Source organism: Chaetura pelagica, unplaced genomic scaffold (assembly GCF_000747805.2).
Source record: "Chaetura pelagica isolate M959 unplaced genomic scaffold, ChaPel_1.0 scaffold109, whole genome shotgun sequence".
Taxonomy (NCBI): domain Eukaryota; kingdom Metazoa; phylum Chordata; class Aves; order Apodiformes; family Apodidae; genus Chaetura; species Chaetura pelagica.
The window spans coordinates 3,570,784-3,591,340 of record NW_009970725.1 but is presented as its reverse complement, the minus strand read 5'-3'; the positions used below and the strand labels follow the sequence as shown (position 1 = coordinate 3,591,340).

Genomic DNA, 20,557 nt, shown 5'->3' with positions numbered 1-20,557 from the left:
AGTGTTCTGCTCACAATGACTCTTTTTTTCCCCTCTATGTGTGCTTTTCTCATTGTTGCACCAGTGGAGGAAAACCTTGTTCTCCCTCAGTAGGAATTCTGGTGGGGCTGCTGGGAAGTTTCATGCTTCTGAGAGGAAATTATGTCTTGGTATTTTGCAGACATCTTGACACCTTCCTCTACATGGGAAAGGGAGCATTGAAGCTAAGTGGGAAAAGAAGACTGGATGTGTTTGCTTGTCAAGATAAACATGATGGGCAGAGCAGCTTCAGCCTGCCATAAAGTAGCAATGAATGAGAACAGTTGAGGTTTGTGTTGGGGTTTAGATACTCTGGTAGAAACACTGCAGCTCTAAAAATCCGTTAAGTTTGCACATAAAATTACTTGTAGATAGTAGTTTTGATCCTCCCTTTCACAAAAAAAATGGTGCAGTGGAACTAGAAAAGCTTCAGAGCAAATTGGTAAGTGATGAGATATGGCAACTATTCAGCATGAGAATAAGTTCTATACTGTAGAAACATTTAGCCTCAAAAAGAGACTGCTGAGGAGAAGACAGGAAAGAAGCCCATGAATCACAAATAGATAGGAAGGAGTAAATGAAGTTACTAGGTACCATATAGAGCTAGAATCATAGAACGGTTTAGGTTGGAAGGGACCCTAAAGATCATCCAGTTCCAACCCTCCTGCCATGGGCAGGGACACCTCCTACTAGACCAGGTTGCTCCATGCCCCATCCAACCTGGCCTTGAACACTTCTAGGGATGAGACATCCACAGCCTCCCTGGGCAACCTGTGCCAGTGTCTCACCACCCTCATGTTAAGTAATTTCTTCCTAATGTCTAACCTAAATCTCCAGTTTAAAACCATCCCCCCCCTCATCCTATCACTACAAGCCCTTGTAAAAAAAGCCCCTCCCCAGATTTCCTGTAGCCTGTTCAGGTACTGGAAGACTGCTATAAGGTCTCCCCGGAGCCTTCTCTTCTCCAGGCTGAACAACCCAAACTCTCTTCATGGGAGAGGTGCTCCAGCTTCTCTGGCCATGTTTGTGTTCCTCCTCTGGACTCTCTCCTACAGCTCCGTGTGCTTCCTGTGTTGGAGGCTCCGGAGCTGGACACAGTACTTCAGGTTGTGGTTTGGGAGGACAGAAGAGTTTTTGTATGGCATTTACTTATGGGTTTTAAAAGGAAGGTTCTTTGCACTAAGAAACTTTGTCATCAACCTTTTGTTACTGTCAGAGTAGAAGGGGAGAGGTATTGTTCTGGTACGTAGTTTGTGGGGGAAGGTTTAAAAGATACCAGGTTACATAGACTTTGCAAAGGGTTAGAATATTAGTACAAACTTAGGACAAGGAAATAAAATAGAACATAATTGCCACTCATATGCCTAAAAAGCAATGAGCCAGACAGTAGATTATAAAGATTGTCAGCTTAAACAACAATAAAATCAATGTTTTTACAATAAACAAATCTGAAAACAATGCAAGAGGGTGATTATTCCTGTGTACTTTTTAACCTTTAGATGTACTTGAGTCTCATTTTACACATTTTTTCCCCCATGCAATCAGCAGAGCTAGATTTTACATTAGTTTTGATTTGTGGCTCACGTTACTTAAAACTTAAAGACCATGTAATCGCTTTTCTTTTCTGTAAGAGCATTTTATTTTAAAAAACTTTGCACTAACCACAGGAATTGTGGAGGGAAAAAGTAGTTAAGGGGGCATGAGAACAGGGCAGAGAATTAAATTCTTACACAGTTTTACAATTTTAGATAAGTGGTTCCTATGCTTATTGATGGTTTATTAAATCTTTATTAAATTAATTCAGAGGAGAAATTAGGGCCAGCAAAATGTGTTCTGATGTATCCAATGTTTTTTTAAAAACCTCATAATTATCAAAAAAGGGGAATGCACCACTTTTGCTGATAACAAAGTTGCTGAGTTGATCAAACAATATTGTATATGAGTCTAAGTGAAAAATATTGCACGTCACCTGGGTTCTTATTGTGGCTGTTGAGTATTTCTAAATATTTGTTAGTTAACGTCATTGTAGTTCATTGTATTGGGAGCTAGGTGGAATAATTGGAGAAGTGATGGAAAGGAAAATTAGAACATGATTTTACATAGCAAGTTAACTTCTACGCTACACATGTGCAGTGCAAGTTACTTTTTGAAGGCAATGACAGATTTGAGAGGAGAAAACCAGGAAGTTGTACTATATGTAGTATGTTATTATAAAGTACTCCACTTACTTTTGTGGTGTTATGTGTAACTTCACAACTACCTTAAGCAATCTCAGGTTGGCATTTCTGCATGTAAATGAAGCACTTGCTTGTGGATCATGACTTCAAAAATTTGCTTGCAAAGAAGCAGAACTTTTACATTCTCTGCATGTGAATTGCATGGTTTTTTTAATGCTACTTAGCTGTTACTTAACTGCTGTCAATTAATTTGTAAGCATTGTGGGAAGTGGTGGTGGAAGATTTCTGTCTTTCTTGCATGCTCCAGACACTCTGAACAGTTACAAATAATAATGTAGACAATAACAATTTGGCTTTGATACAGTCGTGATTGCTGTCATCATCATGGAGCCTAAAAAGTAGGACCACTGATGCTATGATGTGTGGTGGGTTATTTTTATATTTTGATCAAGGAGGGATGATTTAAGAGACCACTGAATGCTGATTTCAGTTGCTTTGTTAAATGCATATTTTAAATGGAAGAAGAAAAATGGATTTAATTGTTATGAGATCTGCAGCCAGTACATCATAAAATCTCTCCATTTGCCTATTAGCAGCACTGTGCTCCAGTTAGAAAAAGAAGAATGAAGATGATAGTGTAGTTTGTGTTTTCCTGATCTGGCATTAACTGGAATTAATTAACAAACTGTTTTTTGAGGGAGATCCCCAAGTGTTGGTAGTATTGTAGGGTTTAACTGCAAGAAAAGTATATTTCAATGTTTGTTTTTTTCCCAGCACTATGATTTTTAAAAAATGCTCTTCATTGCTCAGCCTTTTTAGCAGGCACAATGTCACTGAACAGAGCTCACCACTTCTTTTTTTGCATTTTTTTGATACAAGTCTCAACATAACACTCAAACTTTTCTTGGGCTTCTTTAGTTGTTGCAGCAGTAACAAACCAAATGACTGGTTTGGAAACCTGTGGCTGGTGACCCACCTGTGATCTCTTCAAATTACTTTCTTTGTTGACAAAAATAGTCAGAAGCTGTGCAATACTACCACACTTCTGTAGAGTTTGTGTTAGAAGTGATTGGACATTTTTTTTCTGGGGAAAATTCTATTAAGCTTGTAAGTCAAATGATGCTCCCTTGGGAAGCTCTGGAGTTGCAAATGACTTCACTGTGGAGGAGTGTATCAGTATTCACTTGCTTGATACTACTTCTTTGCTATATGCTTCTCATATAGGCCACTGTCCCAGATAGGATGCTGAGTTCAACAAGTCTCTGGCCTGATTTTTTTTCTTGCTGTTCTTACTTTGTTTCCTTGATCCTCACAACTTTTTTACTTGCTGCTTTATTGTGCATTTAAGTCCTCAGCTTCCAGAGTCTGGTTAGCATGTTATCTTTTGTGGCATTATGCCAGTGTTTATGGGGCTGAAGCAAAAGGAAGTTCTGGTTTGCTGTTTACATCTGAAATGCAGAGTGAATCTGATAGGTCACTTCTATTTAGCAAAACTGAAACTTCATACCTGGTGCCTCAGTCTCTCTGGCAGGCATGAGTCCCAGTGTGTTCAGTTTCTAAAAAGAGTAATGCTTTATTTTTTGCTAGATAAAACTACACTAATGGCATACATAGAAATATAAACAAACAGTGCTGGAAAAAGTTAGAAAGGAATTCTTTAGTTTGGTTTTATGAGTTTAACTATGTAGTGTTGTAAAAAGAGGAAATTGTACCATGGAAAATCAATACCTGCTAAAACTCTTAAAAAACACACAGAGGATAAACTAAGGCAAACTAGTACATAATGAAATGGAAGCATAAAGCTGAAGTGAAGATGGTGATAGTTATGGTTGTAAAGGAATTAACAAAAAGTGAGAATGAAATTAAGATTGAAGAAACTAAACTGACTTGAAATTTGATTTAAATAAAATGTGCATACAGATCTGTTTTAATATTGTGAAACTGCAGAATCCAGAAGCCCGATGGGTTGTATGACATTGTTACTGTGGTTAAAATGTGGTCAGTACTACAAGTGCATGTGTTTGTTTTTAGAAAATATGTCAATCTGCAGTAGCTTTTTAAAAAGAAAACACATACACACCCTCCCCAACTGAAGCTGGAATTGGTAAAAATAAAAACAAGTATCTAGAAATAGGTTCCCATATGTAGCTGGCAAAGAACATCATCTCCTTCACTGAAAACAGCAATAACTTACATTTAATTAATTGAAAGGTCTTGAGTTTTGAATGCATAATTATATAGGTGTAATTTGTCTGCCTCTGCATTTATTGTAACCACAGATCACATAAATCCTGTTGTGTTGCCTCATAGGTAGCTACACATTTTTTCCTCTCACCTTTGTTCTGTGCTTCTCATTTGGTAATAAGTCATTTCCAGACCAAAGTGAAATAAAGACTAACAGATTAGGTCTTATAAAAACCGCAATAGAATTAAAATGTGTTGACTTTTAATATTTCCAAAAAGCTGAAATGGAACGCTAACCCAATTCTGGCATTATCCTTGTTTTATCCATGTGATTGTATCTCCTGTGCTGTTGCACTTCCTGTTCCTCCGAAGTAATGCTTTTATGTTGCTTCTGCACTCACCAGTCACTCTTGTGGATCTGTCCTAGATTCTTTTATCTGACCCTCTAAACAGATATTTTAACTATGTTTAAAAATGGGGGAGGAGAAAGTAGGCAAATACATTAGAGTGTCAGGTTCTGCAACATTACCAGCGAGTCTACAAAGTGCTCTTTGCTTCATTAGCAAATGACCCAGCTCTCAAATTAATTACTTGACATGGTAACGGAGCTACAAGGTGTTGCCATTCCTCAGCATCTGAGTCTTGCTTGCACTTGTTTTTAAGGAGGGTGACCCATCTGGTATCATCTTACTTCTTTTAAATTGACAAACATTGTTGCATAAATAAAAGTATTCATCTCAATTAGTTGTTTTGGTTTTTTCTTACCTGTCAGGTGTGTAACTAGCTGTAGTTATGTGCTGTTGTGGTTGCTTTCATATGTATGTAGTTGAAGATGGTTAGAAAATGTGCTTTGAGAAAGAGACTTTGCCATTAAAATTATTGGTGGGTAGGTGGAGTTTTCTTTTATATGTTAAATAAAAACATAATGAACTGCAATTGAAAGTCTTAATTCAACCAATATGTACTAAAGTCAGAGAATGTGTTGCTCTGGTTTTGGTCCTGATGCAGCTAATTGCATCCAATCACTTGAGATTCCCTAAAAACCACACATGAAAATATTCCAGGGCTTCGTGAACTTAAATTCTGCATATTCCAGAGAGATGAGGTGGTTTTGGAGAAGGGCAATGGAGCACAGGCCTTACTGGCTTTTCCATTCAGCTACAAAGCATGAGGTCATATTGCTTTATCTTTTAATTTTAAGAGATCTCAACTCTTTTATTTTTTAATTATTTTTTTAAATGTCCTATTCATTTTTGAAGGATGTAAGAACAAGCTGGCTTATTGAAAATATACTTTAATAATACAATAAAAATTAGTCTCACCCTGTTTGAGCTAATAGTCCTGTGCCTTTGCTTGGGTGCTGCAAGCCATGGGGCATGTTGTATAGACAAGTAGCCTGCATGATTGCGGTAAGTGTGTCACATCCTGCCCTCAACTTTGCCCTCCTTGGAGGCTCTGGCAGTCTCCCTGTGGTTTGCCCACTAGCCAGCTGGGAGTGGCTCTCGAAAACCTCTCTAACCTGTGGATCTGGTTCTTGAACAAACTTTCAAGACTTAACAGTGTCTCAGTGCTCCTTGCCAAACCCGATTAGGAGAGGCGAGGGTACTGGGGCAGGCTTTCAAAGCTTGGCAGAGGACTCATCTGTAATTTTGTGACAAATTTAATTGTGTGTATTCAAACATGTTGCATGGATCACTGTGGGGTTTTTTTTTCTCCTTGACAACCCAGTAAACTTCTTGGTAAACATGACACCACTGAAGAGCTTCCCTCTTCTGTGAAAACCTCCTCATCTCTGCTGCAGGAGGTCGTGTTTCTGGCTGTGCTTGGGGGGGAACGGGCAGGTAGCTGCTTTGACGTTAGATGCATATGGTGTGAATGCCAGCATATCTTTGTTAAACGAATATGAGCTGTTCCTTCCATAGGGATTTTTAAAGATAACCTGTCAAGGCATGTCGTTGGAAATATACGGGTCTTGATATGAATTCCCTGTCATCTGTGTCATCAGTAGTCTGTGTATTTCTTATTTGAGTGCCTTTGCTTCCTGTAACTTACCCGACTGAATTCACTTTATCTCTGCTACTTATTTAGGTGGCCTCTTTGATCTGGAGCCTGACCACAGAAAGACAAGATTAGAAATTATGATTTCCACTGTTATTTCTCTTGCACTGTGAAAATTTTCACTTATACTGGTGGTGTCAAATGATCATTGTTTACAGAGAGCTTTTAAATTATTCATTCTTCAAGTAGTCCTATTCTCTACTTTGTCCTGATCAACATTTGTGATACATCTGTATCCCACAGAGAGGTAAAAGAAAACGGTGTAAGAACTGTACTTTTTGTAGGTCCCTATGTTGTTTTTTTTTACTTCAGGATGCAGTTACTCAGAAAATTGCATTTTAAGCATCAAAAAAATATATCCCCAAACATCAAACGCATGACTTCTTTCTCATATTTTTTTTTTTTCATCCTTGGGGCATTAAGGCAGACTTCCCTACTGTTATTGTGTGGGGAGCTAGTACTGTTTTAATTTGAAAGGCATATGCAGAGTTCTGTTTGGAAGAAAAGGACTTTTGAAAGGATTTTCTGTGATACTAAGCAGGGACTACTAAAAGGGCCTAATTGCTTCCTATACAAGTTTTATTGTGTCTTTGGTTAGCAGATAGTTTATTTCTGTGGACATAATAGTAGCTTGCAGTGTGTAATAGTCAAGGTGAAAAACAATCAGTGCAACTTTCACATATAACACATGCTCCTCATGTTGGAAAGACGTGGATCATCTTCCACATACATATGTTGCACATCTCCTTAGAGAATCTGGGACTAGACTAAAATATGATTGTCTTTCAGCTGATGGATGAAGGGTGGTGGGGTGCTGGATCAGCTAGTAACTGATGTAGCTCATCAAGTTTGCACTGAAATGGTGGAAGCATCTTCAGGGGCTGTCCAGGTAGGGTGAATGTTCGCCTTACTGTGTCTCCTGTATAGCCCTCTACATGTGGACTGTATACTACACTGAGGATGTGTGTGCAGAAGGTCATGAGGATGAAACTGGATCCATCTTCCTGTTGCTATGGCTGATGGCCTGGCTGGAAGGCATTGCAGTAGGACTGTGCTGTCAGGACACTGGTGGGGTTGCAGGTGGCAGGGATGGGCCTTGAACAGGTAACTGGGGAAGGCCCTCTAAGCAGGCATCTGTGAGCTGGTTTTGATCCTGCACCTACAGCTGTCAAATTGATCAGTCATTGAAGAGGAGGACATCAGACAGAGATGGAGTGATAGATAGGAGGAAAAGAGACTTGAGGAAATGCGGATACAGGAGCTAACAGCCTTATGGTGTAGATGGAGGAAGTACATCAAGTTCATGGTTCACTAAGTTCAATTTACCTGTCCTCCTTCTACTCGTTTGCTTTTCTTCTCATGGCATGATCCATTTGTGGATGACATAACTGTGTAATCGACCATCCCCTGTGCAAGTATTGCATGAGGTGCCGGCCATGTCGCCTCTGCAGGAGGGCTGGGTGAGGAAGTGAGTCAGGGGCAGCCCTGGCACAGCAGCTGGTGTCTGCCCTCGCCACCGCCTCAGCGCCGCGCTGGAATTTTCCAGGTAGGGCATGGGGAGAGGTAAGAGGGAGAGCGTGTGGGACGGGATTTGGACAGGGAAGGGCTCGCCCTGGGGAGAGCTGCCACTGCGCTGAGCTACTGGTGTGTCAGGGAACACCAAACGATACCAATAAATCAGAGGGAAAATGCAGTGGGTGCATTTTAAAATATCTAATACCACCTTTGTGTTTTATTACCTTCTCATTACCATTTTCCTTTATTAATTTGAAACATACACTGACTTTTTTTTTTTTTCCCTCTCTCTCTCTCTGCAGCATGGATTTCAACACATTTTTGTGCTGGTGCCAAGAACACTGTGTTCTGTTAAGTCACGGGGTGACGTAGGGTGCTGGCCAGTCGCCAACCTGGGTCAAGTTCATTCAAATAAGTTTCAGTGGCGGCTCTTGCTGCCTGAGCCCTGTCAGTCCTGCTTTTGCATGATAGGTGGCTCTGTTGTGCCAGTTTTCCCCAGGAGCTTGGGCTTTCAGAGGCTTTAAATTTTATGGGCTTTTGACTTTTCCTTAATGTTTGCAGAAGGATTAAAAAAAAATCCCCACTTCGCATGAATCTGTGAGGAGAGGAAAGGTGATGACCATGGGTTTGCTGAGCAGAACGAGGTCCACAAGTTGTAGCATGTGTTTAAGTGTTTTCCTTTCTCTAGCCACTGATATTTTTTTAATTTTATTTTTTTTTACTTCTGTCCTGGCTTTTAATCAGGGTATCTTTTAATCTTGTGTCTTTAAAGTTACTCTTGATGTTCCAGCAACAAAATCCTGCTCTTGTGATAACAATAGATGAAATGACACAGTGTGTGAAAACAGCAATGGCTGTGCTAGGTTAATTACTTCCCTTTCCTACAGGATTTTTGTTTTGCTCTCTTAGTGTTGGGAGCTTTGGACTGCTCTTAAAAATGCATTAAGTAAAGAAATCTCTTCTTCAGGGTGAGCTTCTCATGTACAGCATTGTCCCATGTCATGGTGTTGAAAAGTCAGACCAGTTTTCTTCGTCTCTTTATTCCAGCTTCCCTTTTGGGGGACTAAGTTGTTGCTACTTTGCATAGTAGCATACTTTTCCTTCCTGTAACCCTACCACAAATCACACTGGATCCCCTCCCTCCCCTTCACTTCCAGTAACTGCTCTGTGAGCAATAATTTTGGAACTACTGGCAAAATAAGAGTCTTTGACAAGCTCATAAAGTGCTTACAACCGGATAGCAGTTATACTGCCAGAGACATCACTAAGTGGTCTCTAAGACAACTGTTGATATTTTAGTATTTGATGAGAAACCCATTCTTCCCGTTTGCTTCTGGGATGTATTTTAATTAAGAATGAGATCTCTGGGGAAACTTGGTATTTCTAGAGAGAGGTGATTAGGTTTTTTGGGGGAGAATGGAGAAGTGAATTCACCGGTTAGGATTTAGATCTGTTTTAACTGTCTCTTATTTGGACAGGTTAGCCTTTTTTTTTTTTTTTAAGTTGTGCACCAAGTTTTTAGGTCTTGGCTCACTTGATGTTTGGCTTTTAAGGGAGAGAAACATGGTAGTGTCAGGTTCCCATGATTCAACACCCACTCCTGAGTTACCTGTCAGTGCTTGCTGGCTTATCTGCTCTGTGTGGGAGAGTGAAGGATGAGTCAAATAAGTTTCAGTGGCGGCTCTTGCTGCCTGAGCCCTGTCAGTCCTGCTTTTGCATGATAGGTGGCTCTGTTGTGCCAGTTTTCCCCAGGAGCTTGGGCTTTCAGAGGCTTTAAATTTTATGGGCTTTTGACTTTTCCTTAATGTTTGCAGAAGGATTAAAAAAAAATCCCCACTTCGCATGAATCTGTGAGGAGAGGAAAGGTGATGACCATGGGTTTGCTGAGCAGAACGAGGTCCACAAGTTGTAGCATGTGTTTAAGTGTTTTCCTTTCTCTAGCCACTGATATTTTTTTAATTTTATTTTTTTTTACTTCTGTCCTGGCTTTTAATCAGGGTATCTTTTAATCTTGTGTCTTTAAAGTTACTCTTGATGTTCCAGCAACAAAATCCTGCTCTTGTGATAACAATAGATGAAATGACACAGTGTGTGAAAACAGCAATGGCTGTGCTAGGTTAATTACTTCCCTTTCCTACAGGATTTTTGTTTTGCTCTCTTAGTGTTGGGAGCTTTGGACTGCTCTTAAAAATGCATTAAGTAAAGAAATCTCTTCTTCAGGGTGAGCTTCTCATGTACAGCATTGTCCCATGTCATGGTGTTGAAAAGTCAGACCAGTTTTCTTCGTCTCTTTATTCCAGCTTCCCTTTTGGGGGACTAAGTTGTTGCTACTTTGCATAGTAGCATACTTTTCCTTCCTGTAACCCTACCACAAATCACACTGGATCCCCTCCCTCCCCTTCACTTCCAGTAACTGCTCTGTGAGCAATAATTTTGGAACTACTGGCAAAATAAGAGTCTTTGACAAGCTCATAAAGTGCTTACAACCGGATAGCAGTTATACTGCCAGAGACATCACTAAGTGGTCTCTAAGACAACTGTTGATATTTTAGTATTTGATGAGAAACCCATTCTTCCCGTTTGCTTCTGGGATGTATTTTAATTAAGAATGAGATCTCTGGGGAAACTTGGTATTTCTAGAGAGAGGTGATTAGGTTTTTTGGGGGAGAATGGAGAAGTGAATTCACCGGTTAGGATTTAGATCTGTTTTAACTGTCTCTTATTTGGACAGGTTAGCCTTTTTTTTTTTTTTTAAGTTGTGCACCAAGTTTTTAGGTCTTGGCTCACTTGATGTTTGGCTTTTAAGGGAGAGAAACATGGTAGTGTCAGGTTCCCATGATTCAACACCCACTCCTGAGTTACCTGTCAGTGCTTGCTGGCTTATCTGCTCTGTGTGGGAGAGTGAAGGATGATCAGATTTTTGTTCATCACTAGGTGTCACTCACTTGCAATTACTTAAAGTATGTTTCAGGGCAAAATTAAAAGAAACATATATATATATATATATATCTTGCTTCCTACCTCAGCCAAATTGGGTGTGTGTGAGGGAAGGAAATGGTGTGAAATCTGGAAAAGAACTTTTTCCCATCCTTCTTTCCCATAAAACTATTGTATGTATGTGGTATTTTGTAATTTTATTACTTTAGAGTGTATCTTGATCTGTATTTTTGTTATTCTTGTGTAGTTCTGTTGATGCAAGATAAAATTTTGTCGTATGCTTCCAATGTTGTTTTCTTCCCTCTATCATAAAGTGTGAAAATGTGGCACTTCGTGCCATGGTCTAGCTGATGTGGTAGTGTTAGGTCAGAGGTTGGATTGGATGATCTCAGAGGTCTTTTTCAGCCTCAATAATTCTGTGATTCTGTCTGAAAACTTAAAAGAGTAGCAGATAGCATTGTAAAAGATACTAAAACCTAACTCAAGGAAGGTGCAGTGGTGGAGCTCTGGCATCTCTTGAGAGAATGCTTGGAAAAAACTGGAGATGACAGGACTCATAAAATTGTTCTTGGGACTTGACCACTGAGCTGTGTTGGAGAAAGGATGGTGACTAAAAACTGTTCACATAGAAATATTATTTATACTTCTGTTATCTAACAAATGCTGTGGAATGTGATGCCTTGGCTGGGTCCTGGACAACCTTCTCCATTGTCATGTGATTTGTATGGGGAATATATGCTCAGTTGTTGAACAGCAGAGAATTTTAAAATTCTAACACCAATGCTAAAAAAATAAAAGGGGGAGAGGAGGAAGATTAAGCTGTAAAACTCAATAGATTTGTTCAGAGCTGTTGAACACACACCAAATGCTCCAAATATTTTATTCCAGAGGGAGAGTTTCCAGAGACAGTGCAAGTGTCCATGCGGATAACTGGAAAATTTATTGGCAAGGATGTCTCTCTTCTTCTCCTGTATCTCCTGCCCTTCCCCTTTTTTTTTTTCCCTGGAAATGTGACGTGCCTTTTATCCAGCCTGGTTCTGTTATTCGGTTTGAGGGCTGGGACTGCTGTGAATCAAGATGTTGTGTTGACCCTGCACCCCCTCATTCTTGTTCAATTGAACTAGGTCTGTGTTTTGTCTGAGTTTCTCCTCAAGAAACTAAGCTGGAGGGTGTCCAGGCAGCACTTGCTGGAGAAAATTCTCTAAATGGTTTTGGTGGTTTTAAACATGAGTATCAGTTAAAAAAATGCTAAAAAACCTAAAACTTGTCTGTTGTACATTTTCTTTTTCACTTTCTCTCTTGTACAAACCAAATGTTAATTAAAAAAAGGTATAGCTAATAGAGAAACTATCTTCCCTCATCTTTTCTGATACATTAATGGTAGTGGCTGTTTGAGATCAACTGCTTTTGTGTGAAAGGTGACCTAAGTGAAGGAAGCCACTCCTAGACAAAAAGCATTATTCCTGTGGACCTGAAGTCATGATTTGCTGAAGGTAACAATAACAGAGAAAACCTGTTGCAGGACTGAAAATACAGTAAGAAGAGAAGGAAAAGGTTTCTATTTTGTTTAGGCTAAGTAAGATTCTTAGCGCCAGCCTACCCGTCTGCAGAACGTATATGTGGATATCCACAGAAGTTATGCACTAACCATATAAACAAGTAGATCTCTTAAGCTCTGTGTCAGACCCCATGTTTGCAGTATCTTTGCTCCTATTTAGCCCCATCATGAATTCCTTATGACAGCTGGGAAGAAAACACACAGCCTCCACGGATACCTGTACAGATATGACAGAACTCTTAATCATATGATTTAGTTTCCATTTGCGAAGATTATAGGTTAAAAGATTCATCTGCTTGTTCTATCTTGGATTACTAAGTGTTTGTGGCTGTGTGTCACTGTATTTATCTAGTCCACATGTTGTATTTGAATTTAACTGAGAGTGTGTTTGGACGAATAAAGTAGCATAATTTCCTTCCCTTCCCCTCAAGGAGAGGTGGGTTTCTTTTAAAGTATGGCAGCTATTATGACTAACTGTATAATTACGCCTTTAATCAGAGTAAAATATTTTAGATACACAGTAGCCCCATTTGGCCCCTCAGTGTTGAATCGAAAAGCCTACTAAAGATGCATAGTATGGCCTGTAGTCATCATTGTCACCTTTAATCACTCGGCATATATGAAATCCACTGCACAAGAGTGTACATGGCTGTGTGATTTACTTTTGGGGTGATGGGGAGAGCAGGGAAGAGAGGGTGACGTTCCTGTAAATTCCTTTTTCTGTCGATAAATCTGCAAGGGCACTACTGTGTTTATCTTCTTACTGTCTCTGATCATCCCTTTGCCAACATTGAATAGATTTCTTCTACTGTTGTCTTCTGTTTTGAGGTAGATTTGGCTCTGAAGATGCAGGGAGAAGTCTTTAGTACATCCAGGCTACTGAAACATTTGAGATACTTGGATGGGTGTGGAAAGCAACTTGTTCAATGGATGGTTCAGAAGCATAGCCTCCAGAAAGCCTCTCTTCTAAACAGTGTGCTAGGCAAACCTGTCCTCACAGGTCCTCAAAGACCCAGCTCAGATAGTCTCTATCCCATTTTAGGGAAGCTAAATGCGGGTCTCTGATTTCTGGCATACTGGCAGTCCTCCTCAAAGAAGGAAAATGTCTTGCTACAACTAAGTATCAGCTTTGTAATTTACATACTCCACCTGCAGTGTTAATCCTATAATTTTAGTGAAGCCTAATAAGTGCTGTTTCTTGCAGACATAAATATGCTAGCAGCTATTTTTAAAGGAAATCTTTTATTTTAGTGGAAATACAGTTGCTTCCAATATTTACTTCTGCTGTGTTTCATGTTTTGCCTGAAATGTTTCTTTTTCATCTTTTATTTTTTGTGTGTGTGTGGAGAATGGATAGAGGAGGAAAGGAAGGGGCATATGTCACATAATGAAGAAGGGACCACACCAGCATGGCAGCAGTGTCAAACAGAGCCAGATGCACAGATTTCACAAGATGGCACATGTGGTTCACTTTTGTTGTCATCTCTGACACTAACATAGGCTAGGTTTGGGCTAAAACATTAAATGTTGGGAGAAGAATTGAAGGTGGCCAAGAATACTATTCAAGAAGGTTAGAAGGGCTTAGGGTTGTGCTGCAGCAACTGATTTCACACTGAGGGGCCTAGAGTTCAAAAGTGAGCAGATGAGTGGTTGGAAGACACATGCACCTGATGCAGTTTTCCAGGCTTAATTATGCATGGTGTATTTTACTTCATCAGGAATTAAAAATTTTGAGCATCCTGTTCACAAAAAGATCATGACAAGGTGACAGTTTGTTGCCTGTTACTGCATGTTTTCTCACAACTTACAGGGTATACAAACATTACATAGGGAGTTTGGTGCTGCACTAAGGTAAGGGCAATAAATTAAAACAAACATAATAAATGGGAAAGCCTTTGTAAAAATGTGCAGACAACTGCATTCAGCACAACTGTTGATGGCTTGGCCTTGGGCTCAGTTGGTGAAGCTGCTGCTGCCTGACTGCCAAGATAATGTGTGTGATGTAATGCTGCCAAGCCCACACTATCAGGTTATTACAGCAAAAGCTGTGCCTGTGAACTGGGCACATTCCCAATTACATACAGGTACAGTAACAAGATAATTGTAAAGGCTTTGTCAATACAGTGTATGTATAGTTAGAGCTTTACATTCAGAACATGAAAGGCAAAGTAATTGTCTTTTGTGGGTCAAGTACTAGAGAACATAGTCTTCAGCCTGGACATTTTTTTTATGTAACTCTTGTATACGAGCAGACACCTCTTCCCCAGCTGCAGAGAAACATTTTCTGATATAAGAATGGCCATATAGGATAGACCAGAGACCTGTCTAGCCCATTGCTCTTTCTGTGCTTGTGGGCAGGTGCCCACAATTTGGACACAAGATGTGAACATAGGTTAAGCTAAATGCATTAACTGGCCAAATTATAATACTAGTTGCTTTGCTGCTGGCTAAGTGTGCATTAAAATAATCTCAGATCTTCAGAGAAGACCAGGTAATTGAATGCTAGGAAGTTGTGAGTAGTAGAGAAAACTGCAAGAAAATATAGTTCTGGTTTTAAATACATGTTACATATTCCATAACAGAATATAAATGTCCTTGTCCTTAGCCAGTTATAAGTACCTGCATCTATCCTGTCCAATGGGTAAATAAATCACAGAATAACAGAATGTTAGGGATTGGAAGGGACCTCTGAACATCCTTGAGTCTAACCCCCCTGCCAGAGCAAGACCAAATCTAGGGCAGGTTACTCAGAAATGCATCCAGAGGTCCCAGTATGACAACTGCAACAAGTCTGAATGTGACAACTACAAGGGTATCTGATATGTCCTTTCAGAAATATGTGCAACTTGATGGGAGATTCTTGTTCTGTTGTGTTTTGGTTGTGGTTTTTTTTTTTTAATTGGAGACATATTCTTAAGATATTTACAGGGTCCTAAACTGAGCTTGTTTCTGTGATTGCATGCAGTTTCTTCACGCAACCTTCACAAACCCTTCCTGCTTTCTGAAGGTTTTGGAAGGATTAGTTAATTCTAAGTCTCCATCTTCCTCTTTCATTGAAACTTGCAATTTCCTTTCGAGAAACAACTTCCTATTGAGTACTAACTTATCTGACCATTTCAGTGTATTTGAAAATTTAGTATATATATATTTTTTAAGTCCTGAATGCATTGCAAAATCCCATGTTGTCTTCACAGCTTGAATTTCTGTACTGCCTGAATTGAAGAAGTAGAGAAGTGGATAGGAACTCATCTAACTAACCAATGAAAATCAAATTAAATTGTGCTTAATCATGCAGTATCATTGTAAAATTCCAAACTGCATTAATTGAAATCTGGTTAGGCAGCTAAAGAGGACTGAGTTGTCACGTATTTGCTGTGATCAGCATTGACTTTGGGTGATGTGCCTTTTGGGAGTTGTGTGGATTTCCAAAAAAAAATGCTACAGCATATTTGGAGGCAGACACAGAAGTGAGCTGATTTCTGTGGTGCAGCTGATCGTCGTGCCAGAACTAAAGGAATCTTAAGTCCTGGCCTGCAAAATAGCCATTAAATTTAGATTTAGATGCCTGTGTTCTGTATACAATGAACAGAAGAGCTTAAGTGCTACATACCAGGATTCCCAGCTACTGTCTTTCTGACCGAGGAACACTTAAACTCCCTGGTGTTCCTGCATTTTATCTTCTTGTTTGATGTGGGGCAGAGACTGGAGTTCCTAAAGGCCTTTTGAATCTTGTGGGTTTCTGCACAGTGGCTCAGCCTTTGAGTGAGAGGTAGAAATGACATTCTTGTTGCTTTGCTTGGCAGGCTGAGTGTTATCCTGAGAGGGAGAGATTTAAACTCTTAAGCTAAAGATTGTCTTGCTAGAATTTGGGTTCCTTGCTGCTTAGACTAAATGTCTCGAGTGTAACATAAGATTTATATGTTTACTGTTGTAGATGTGCTGCAGAGCATAAACCCCATACCTTCTGAGTCAAGCACCTAAACAGGCTTAGGTGTAAAAGTACCAACTTTGTACTCACAGGCTTAAATGTGATATAAACCATGAGCATACAGAGTTGCTGTGTGTCTGGGTGTGTCCAGAAGGAGTGCTTTAAGAATCTCTTGAAATACTAGATACTGAAAAAGCTGGGTTTGTCAGGAGGCTTTGGGGATAGGAGTGTAAGATTTTGTGACTGACCTCTTGGACTTTATGTCTAACTGCCATCAAAGTGCCTCTTGGGGTCTGAGTCTTAGCTTTTATAGAATACTTCACAGTTTTTTATTTTGCGGTCTTCCTGAGGTTATTCAAGTGATAGATAGTCTCTTATTTTGAAGAGTTAAACAATTAACTGAGGACAGTTAAACAATTAACTGTTAGATCCAGTCTTAAATGTCAGGCTTTCTGTTGCAGTCCTGTGCTTACAACCAGTAGATCACATTTAATTGTGAAGGTTCACATGTTCAGGCAATACTTCATGAACATCATGTGCTTTTTAAAGTAGATCCTCGGGTTCCTATTACAGCTATGGTTTCCTCTTCTGTATATGAAATAGGGAGTTCCCTAGATTTCTCTCAAAAGCATTTTTTAAATACATTCTGGGTTGTGCTCTCTGCGTATAAATCTTCTGGTTCAATTTTACTTCATCAGTCATGAGCAAACTCTTGGTGGTGGTTGCCATCCACAGCAAACAGCATTCCTCTGCTTATACCAAAGTGGTTTGATATATTGTCTGTCGCAATACTTCAGACATCTCTGTACTTCTTTTTGCTAGGGTTGTACCCATAGAGAGGCTGCACTTCTTCACCCAGTCTTCAGTGTTGGCCCTGATGTGTGATAATATTATAGTGTCTAGAAAAACCATGCACACAAATCTAGCAGTGTTGCTTTCATAGAAAACCTGATTGACATGCTTTCTAGGTCTTCTGCCTACACCGCTTTTTAAACAGTAGTCACGTGGGGCTTTCTGACCTGCCTCTTTTTCCTGGACTTCCATACTTTCTGTTCATGACATGAACAAGGCATTTGCTTCACTGAGTCACTTAGGTTGGAAAAGACCTTGAAGATCATTAAGTCCAACCATTAAGCCTACTCTACCACATCCAGCTCTAAGCCATATCCCCAAGCACCACATCTTGACAATGTCCTCAGTTCCCTCAGCCACTCCTCATAAGACTTGTTCTCAGGGCCCTTCACCAGCTTCATTTTTCTTCTTTGGACATGCTCTAGCACCTTAATGTTTTTCTTGTATTGAGGTGCCCAAAACTGGACACAGCGTTCGAGGTGTGGCCTCATCAAGACTGAGTACAGAGGGATGATCACCTCCTTGGTCCTGCTTGCCACACTATTTCTAATACAGGCCAGGATGCCATTGGCCTTCTTGGCCACCCGGGCACACTGCTGGCTCATATTCAGCTGCCTATCAATCAGAACCCAGGTCCTTTTCTGCCAGACATTTCCCAGCCACTCTTCCCCAAGCCTGCAGCTTTGCATGGGGTTGTTGTGGCCCAAGTGCAGGACCAGGCACTTGGCCTTGTTGAAGCTCGTACAACTGAACTCGGCCCATCGATCTAGTCTGTGCAGGTCTCTCTGCAGAGCCTCCCTACCCTCAGGCAGGTCAACACTCCCTCCCAACTTGATGTCATCTGCAGACTTACTGAGGGTGCATTCTATCTCCTCATCAAGATTGTTGATAAAGATGTTAAACAGAAGTGGTCCCAACACTGAGCCCTGAGGAACACCACTTGTGACCAGCCACCAGCTGATTTAACTCCATTCATCACCCTTCTCTGGGCCCGGCCATCCAGCCAGTGTTTCACCCAGCAGAGCGTATGCCTGTCCAAGCCATGAGCAGCCAGATTTTTCATCACAATGCAGTGGCAGACAGTTTAAAAGGCTTTACGGCAGTCCAGGTAGACAACATTATGTTGTCAATCATCAGTGTCACCTAACTCCTAGTTTATCCGTTTAGCATCACTTGAAACCATAGAACCACTTGGGATATTTGCCTTAAGTTTTAAGTTCTTGAGTACAGTAAAGCATCACTGGTTTTGCTTCCAAGTTTTGTGTGGTGTGTTTCTGTAATCCTTCAACAGTAAAGTTAATTAAATGTCTAAGGGCAGGTGTCAGGAGGATGGGATCAGACTCTTCTCAGTGGTGTCCAGTGACAGAACAAGGAGTAATGGTCACAAACTGGTACACAGGAGCTTTGACCTCAATATAAGAAAATACTTCTTTGCTCTGAGGGTGACGGAACACTGGAACAGGCTGCCCAGGGAGATTGTTGGAGTCTCCATCCCTGCAGGCATTCAAAACCTGCCTGGATGTGTTCCTGTGTAATGTGCTCTAGGGGTCCTGCTGGAGCAATGGGGTTGGACTAGATGATTTCCAGAGGTCCCTTCCAACCCCTACCATTCTATGATTTCTGTCAAAGTCCTGCAAATATTTTTCTGTATTTGAAACTAATATCTAGTGTACGTATGCGTGTGTAGTAGGTTGTGAAATGAGGAGGAGTTCAGTTCTGTGGCAAGCAGGAGTGGATGTGTAAGTGAATGCATCTTTTTTCTAGGTGTGCTGTTCTTTTTCTGTTTAGTAAAATAGATATTGAATTATTACAGCCTTACACAGAAGAAGATAATGAAGATAGCTGTATTTGCTGTTCTGCAAAAAGCAGAGTGAATTCAGGAACCCCTTTATAGCCAGATCTGTCATAGTTTAAGCAGAACAAGCCAGGAGTTTAACATTAGGTATACAACAAAATAATACACAAACTTAAAAGTGGGGAGAAAAGTATATTTCTTAAAGGGAAAATGCATGTTCTTTTTTTCCACTGTGGTGTTTGATAGTGCAGGCAACTTCTTAAATTGATTTTTCAGTGTCTTGAGCACTTTTTCCTTAAAAAGTGGTTGTCTTATCAGGTAGTCTAAATATAATTGTACAGTTTTTATGTTTTGCATGCGGGTTTGCATTTCTTGTGTAAGTGTATTCCAGGAATAACAATACTTAGATCTGGCTGTAGTATTTTCCAGGACTTCCGTTCTTAGTAAAATGGAAAACTTGCTTGATGGTACTCTTGCAAACTGACACAAATGGTCAACTTTTGATCTTGAAACTCAGCTTCTCTTCTCTCCTAAGTGATTAGTACATAACGGAGTCCTTTTGCTTTTGGCAATTTGGGAGGAAAATGCATTTAAACTGTCTAAGATTTCCAGTTGTAAATTTGGCTGTGGTAGATGTCAATAAACATGTCAAAAGGTTTTTTCTACTGAAGTCTTGGTATGTGTTGTTGTTTTATTAATGCTCTGAATTGCAGTAGCTCCAGTGGAAATCTTAAGTCAGCATTTTGGAAACCAAGGATTTAAATGATACACTTAAGAGTGTATTTTAATATTATTTTGACAAAGGAGTTTAAAACTGAGAAACAATATTTTCTACAAGAATATTCAAATTCTTGTCTAAACCCTGAAGTTTTATGCCTGGACCAAATAATCTTGCTGCATTATATGACACAGCTGCATTTGTTTTTATTCAGCATTTTCTTAACAGACTGATTTTTATGTTTTATTTTAATAGCATTTTATAATTAGTGTGTAGTTTGCTTTTAATGAATTGCTAACTCTAGAAAAAAACATGGTACCTGCCATTCTATTATAGTCTAAAAGCTTGCTTTAACTTTGCCTCTCCTTACAATACATTCACAGATCTATGTAGTTACTGTTCTGCACACAGAGTGGAAAATCCTGTATGAGTTGGTAGTTTAAATCATTTAAACAGCAATACAGATGAACGGATTTGGCTGTTGGCAAGTAGAAAATACGATCTTGCTCCACTGCAGTCCTGCCCTATATTGAATCCTGAAAATTTACCTTTGAACATGTGAAATTATTTGGATTTTTAAACACTTTTTCTTTTTTTTTAAACCAACTCTGCTGTTATGTCTCACCCATCTTTCTGACCAAAATGAAATTGCTGTTGTCGTGAGTAGTTTAGGGGAATGCACATCATCCAGATGGCAGTTTAGGTTCCTATGTGTATAAGTGTCTCTGATGATTTGGAGTGGGGAATAGAAAATGTTGCAGTGTTTTACGCAGTTATAATAGACTCTGGGGACTGTTCGTTGCTCCTGAAGTAATAT

The 20,557-nt window shown here is 39.9% G+C and overlaps 1 protein-coding gene across 1 annotated transcript in view; it reads left to right on the top strand.

Moving 5' to 3' along the window:
• The first annotated feature begins 7,873 nt into the window (after positions 1-7,873).
• Positions 7,874-20,557, top strand: part of SPIDR (scaffolding protein involved in DNA repair) — a 184,911-nt gene continuing 172,227 nt past the window's right edge. Inside the window, exon 1 of the mRNA XM_010006890.1 lies at positions 7,874-7,897. Coding sequence (XP_010005192.1) covers positions 7,874-7,897 — 24 coding nt within the window. The remainder of the gene's footprint in view (positions 7,898-20,557) is intronic.